Source organism: Camelina sativa, chromosome 16 (genome assembly GCF_030686135.1).
Source record: "Camelina sativa cultivar CO46 ecotype springtype chromosome 16, ASM3068613v1".
Taxonomy (NCBI): domain Eukaryota; kingdom Viridiplantae; phylum Streptophyta; class Magnoliopsida; order Brassicales; family Brassicaceae; genus Camelina; species Camelina sativa.
In genome coordinates, this window is record NC_141895.1 from 1,559,765 (window position 1) to 1,564,259 (window position 4,495).

The 4,495-nt window shown below is 36.6% G+C and overlaps 1 protein-coding gene across 9 annotated transcripts; it reads right to left on the reverse strand.

The window, feature by feature from the left end:
* Window positions 1-292: 292 nt before the first annotated feature.
* On the reverse strand, window positions 293-3,908 carry LOC104749279 (subtilisin-like protease SBT2.5). 9 transcript variants are annotated; one of them, XM_087492133.1, is made up of 5 exons: window positions 3,613-3,908; window positions 3,023-3,222; window positions 2,797-2,909; window positions 2,605-2,707; window positions 293-648 (listed from the first exon to the last, which is right to left on the reverse strand). In XM_087492133.1, the coding sequence occupies exons 2-5, from the start codon at window positions 3,072-3,074 to the stop codon at window positions 644-646; spliced, it is 273 nt and encodes a 90-aa protein (XP_087348259.1). In that variant the 5' UTR covers window positions 3,075-3,222; window positions 3,613-3,908; the 3' UTR covers window positions 293-643. The 9 variants fall into 9 exon arrangements, with proteins under 9 accessions (XP_087348259.1, XP_010469174.1, XP_087348257.1 ...); XM_010470872.3 differs by having other exon boundaries at window positions 2,797-2,941; XM_087492131.1 differs by having other exon boundaries at window positions 2,586-2,707; window positions 3,613-3,902.
* Window positions 3,909-4,495: the final 587 nt, after the last annotated feature.

The following is a 4,495-nucleotide window of genomic DNA, read 5'->3' on the forward strand; positions in this document are numbered from 1 at the left end:
ACAAGTGGGCGTGTCCGACTTCACGGTTTCTTTCAATGAAAGTTCTTGTTTTCTTTGGTTTGGGTGGTTGTTGATGTTGAATAGGTGGAGTAAGGAGAGATTGCCAAACTTGATTGGAAATTTGATCACAAACTTGATTTAAGCAATCATCAATGGTGTCATCAAAATTATTGTGAGAAGAAGATGCCATTTTTAGAATGTAAGTGAAAGAGAAGATAAAGTTTGATAAGATAGAGAGTATATGAGTGTTTGGAGAGTATATGAGTGTTTGGAGACTTTGTGAATTGGTGAGTTTTTGATAACTCGTAAACACTCCTTTTATAGACTTTGTGAATTGGTGTGTTGCATTATTGCTGTTTACAAGAGAAAAAAACAATGAAGCTCACGGGTGGTGTTTGTAGCTAATTCACAAAGTCTATGTCATGAGAAAAAAAACAATGAAACAATTCACAAAGTCTATGTCTCTTTGTCATTGTTGCTCTTTGCTGTTTGCTCATGGGAAACTGACTCTTTTGAAGCTAATGGAGGTGTCTCTTTGTCCTTGAAGCTCACGGGTGGTGTCTCTTTGTCCTTGACCTTGAAGCTCACAAGTGGTGTCTCTTTGTCATTATTGTTGTTTGCTCACAAGCACCATAGTTGGCCTTTATCCTGAAACCATAAATACAACACCAAGATAACATAAATACACCAATATAACATAACAACACCAAGATTACATAACAACACCAAGATAACATAACAACACCAAGATAAGTACATTAATAAGGAACCTATTCAAGACAAACAAAATAACATAAGGCCGATTACAAGGAAGCATAAAATAAACCGATTAAAAGGAAGTGAGTTTGGTGTTCAACAACTCTTTAAACACTAAATATCATCAAATTGATGACAACATGTCATCAATAAGTTTGTCTTTTAATTTTTTTTCTGATTCACTAAATGAATCTTTGTTAGCAATGAGATTTTCAAGCATCACATGCTTACTATGCTTCTCTTTCATAGCAAACTCTATCTCTTTGTTAGCAAAATCCTTTTCCTTCATCTCATACATCCTCGCAACCTCTTGCATCTGAAACTCCAACCAAGCTTTCGGATCAACCTCCACATCCGCTTGAGTGTTGTTATTCTTCTTGGCCTTTCTCTTTGCCGCCTTAACACCAGGAGGACGAGTCATCATTGGATCATCCTCGACATCCACCGGTTGCGAACTTGAAGGATCTGTTGTAGCATCCACCCGTGTCCTTTTCACTCTTGTATCTTTAGCAGATGTGGACGCACACCACTTCTGATCATATCTTAGCTCTCGCCAAGCATGCTCGAAGGTGAATTTCTTCTTATGATCATTAAAGTATATCTGGTTTGCTAGCTTCATCACGTCATCTTCATTCTGCCCACTTGTTTTCTCCCTTGTCGCAGCATCATAGCAACCAACGAATTTGCACATTGTGTCGTTGACCTTACCCCACCGCTGCTTACAATGACTGGAATCCCTCTTTGGTCGGCCTACAACATTCGGACAATCTGCAACATAATCAGCTATCCTTCCCCAGAAAGCTCCACTTCTTTGCTCGTTTGAGGTTATAGGATCCTTGCTCGTGTTCAGCCAACCGCTAACAAGCATCAAATCATCTACTGGTAACCATGTATGCCTTGCTCTATGGTTACCAGCAGGGGGTGTAGCTGCAGGTGGTTGATCAGAACATTGACTCTCATAAGGAGAGTCAACAAGCATGTAGGTTTCATGTTGACTTTGTAGAAGGTCGAAGAAGCCAGGAGAGGGGTTCATGGAGGTGTCTGAATCCATAGCCTACTTATTCGTGTGTGTGTTAGAAGGAGAAGGAATGGGCTAATTGTGTGTGATTTGTGATAAAGGCTTGATGTTGTGTGTTTAGTGTTTTTCTATCAAGTGAACCTTTTATTTATACAAAGCTCACCATTAGTTTACTTTCAAAACAAGTGGGTTTAGGTTTTCAAATTTAAGTTCTTACCTAAACTACAACAACCACACATTCATAACATTAAAACAACCAACAAACCCTACACCATCAAACAATAAATTTTGATAGTGAAGAATGACTCGACGTGTATCTCCCTAATCTATTACTTACCGTATTTAATAACCAACAAACAAAAAGCAATCATCAATGAATGACTCGACTTGTAACCGTTCCTAACACCAAATAAATTAATAACCCAAAACTTGTTTGATAACTCGTAAACTAAAGAGACTTCAACCTAGATAAATGTCAATGACCCAAAGTTCATCAGTTATTAACTCCAAAACAAAGATATGCAAGGTTAGGTGGCTCAAAGTTACTGCATATTTAAAGCTCTGATGTATCTCCATGAACAAGTAACATTCACCTAAAGCTCTATCCAAACAACAAAACACTTGAGTAATTAACAAACTAAAGAAAGTGACCAAAACAGATTGTTAATACTTCAAAAAATTTAAGCTAATGAGGTGAATAATCATTCTCACCTCATCTAAGGCAAATTTTTCTGTTAGCAATGAGACACAAAGCTGAACTTCCTAATTGTCAAGGCACAATAGCAAGAAGCGTAAAAAAAATAAAACAAACTTGGGTAAAGACTGGGTACTTGGAGAGGAAGCTGGCCTTAGAGACGATTGAGTTGGTCTCTGTTGGTGTTGAGCCATCCCACTCGGTCTTATTTGTGAACCTGATCCAAGTTTCCCCATCACCTGAACACACACACACTAAAGCAGTGTAAGGGAACATGAATTCAAGAATATATATATATATAGCAATGATCTCAAATCGATTTTTTCACCTGCTCTGGAGAAACATGAGCTGCAAATCCATTTATAAGGTGTTTGTAGCTGTAAAGCTTTTTGTATGATCCTTCCTCAAAGAGCATCCCAAGAATCATATCGTGCTTCCTCTCTAAGTGACGAGCATACATTGTCACCAATTCACTAAACACAGATTATTAATCTAGCAAGCAATGTATACAAAGTACTAATACAATATAAGAAGAGAAACTATCTAATAAGTACCTTGATGTATCAATCCTCTCATCAGATTTGACAGCAGTTGCTTCAAAACCATTTTCTCCACCTTTGTAACTTATAATTGGATCTCCATCCATAGTCACAATGTAAACCTCTGCTGCCACAGTAACAAGAAGCGCAGAAACAACAAAGATTCTCAACCCGAGATTCATTTTGGTTTGCACAAATGAAGCTCCAACTTTAAACTGCAGCATCAAAATCAAATGAATGCCATTAGCATCCTGAAACCAAAACCACTATCAAGGGAATACTATCACTTCAGCCAAACCACATAATCAATCAAAAACGTTAAACAAAAAATGCAGACAACACATAGTCAAAACTACTGTATAGAGAGGCACAAGAATCAATCATCTCCAAGGCCACCAAACAAGCACACAAGAAAAAAGCAAGGAAGAGATTCATCTTTCTCACTGTTTTAACTTGAATTTGTCAAATGCGAGAAAACCAAACCAAACCTAAAATTTTGAACAACCATCAAAGAACCCTAATTTCCGAACACAAATCCAAAAAACCCTAATCAACCCTAATTTGTTTAACTAATCATAATAGATACTATTAAACTGAAAACTTACCCTCCGATTCCCTTCAATCTCAACAAAATCAATCGACCCCAAAATCAAATCTCAAACGATTTAATCTCGGAGTCGATTCGTCTATCCTCCGATTGCCCATCCTCCGATATCACAAGCAGGACCCCAGCCGACCCAATCTCCTTTGATTGCATAGCTTTCAGTCAATCTCCTTCCATAGTGCTTTTCGATCGAGAGAGAAAGCTAGACAGAGAGATGTCTACGCAAAAAAAAGAAGAGCCGAAAAAAAAATTATCTACTTCTATTATTTGTTCACCCAACCAATAAGTGACACGTATGGTCTCTTAAACCATAACAGAGTCTACTAAATAAGAGAGCCTCTTATTTCATTTTGTTTTAACTGATTAATTTTTTTGCTCCACATCAGCTAAAACTCCTCTAAAAACCCCCATTGGGGATGACCTAAGGGCAACCCCAATGGGGGAATATATTTTAGAGGCTCTTAAATTGTTTATTCATTTATTTTGTAGTTTGAGATGATTAAGAACTTTGGGTTTGTTAATTAAAAGTTTTCCCCCTAATGGTAAGTTCTTATTTTGAGTCTCTTAATTATTATTTTTTTTTAAATAAAAAATTTAAATTAGAATATGAAATTATTGCATTTGAGATATATGTTTATAAAATTATTGCATTTCATTTAAAACATAGGAAACATTAAAACATAACAAATGACAAGTAAAATACATAAAAAGAGGAAATGTTTAATACCATAATACCAACTGCAGAAACAATCTTGAGAATAAATTTTTAAGCTAGCCACAGTTGAGAAAAAGCATACGCAATCTTGTACTGCTTCTGTGTTTGAAAGGCAAGGATGTTGAAAGCTGCTGCTATTGATGTTACCCATACTACACATGTTCTGATC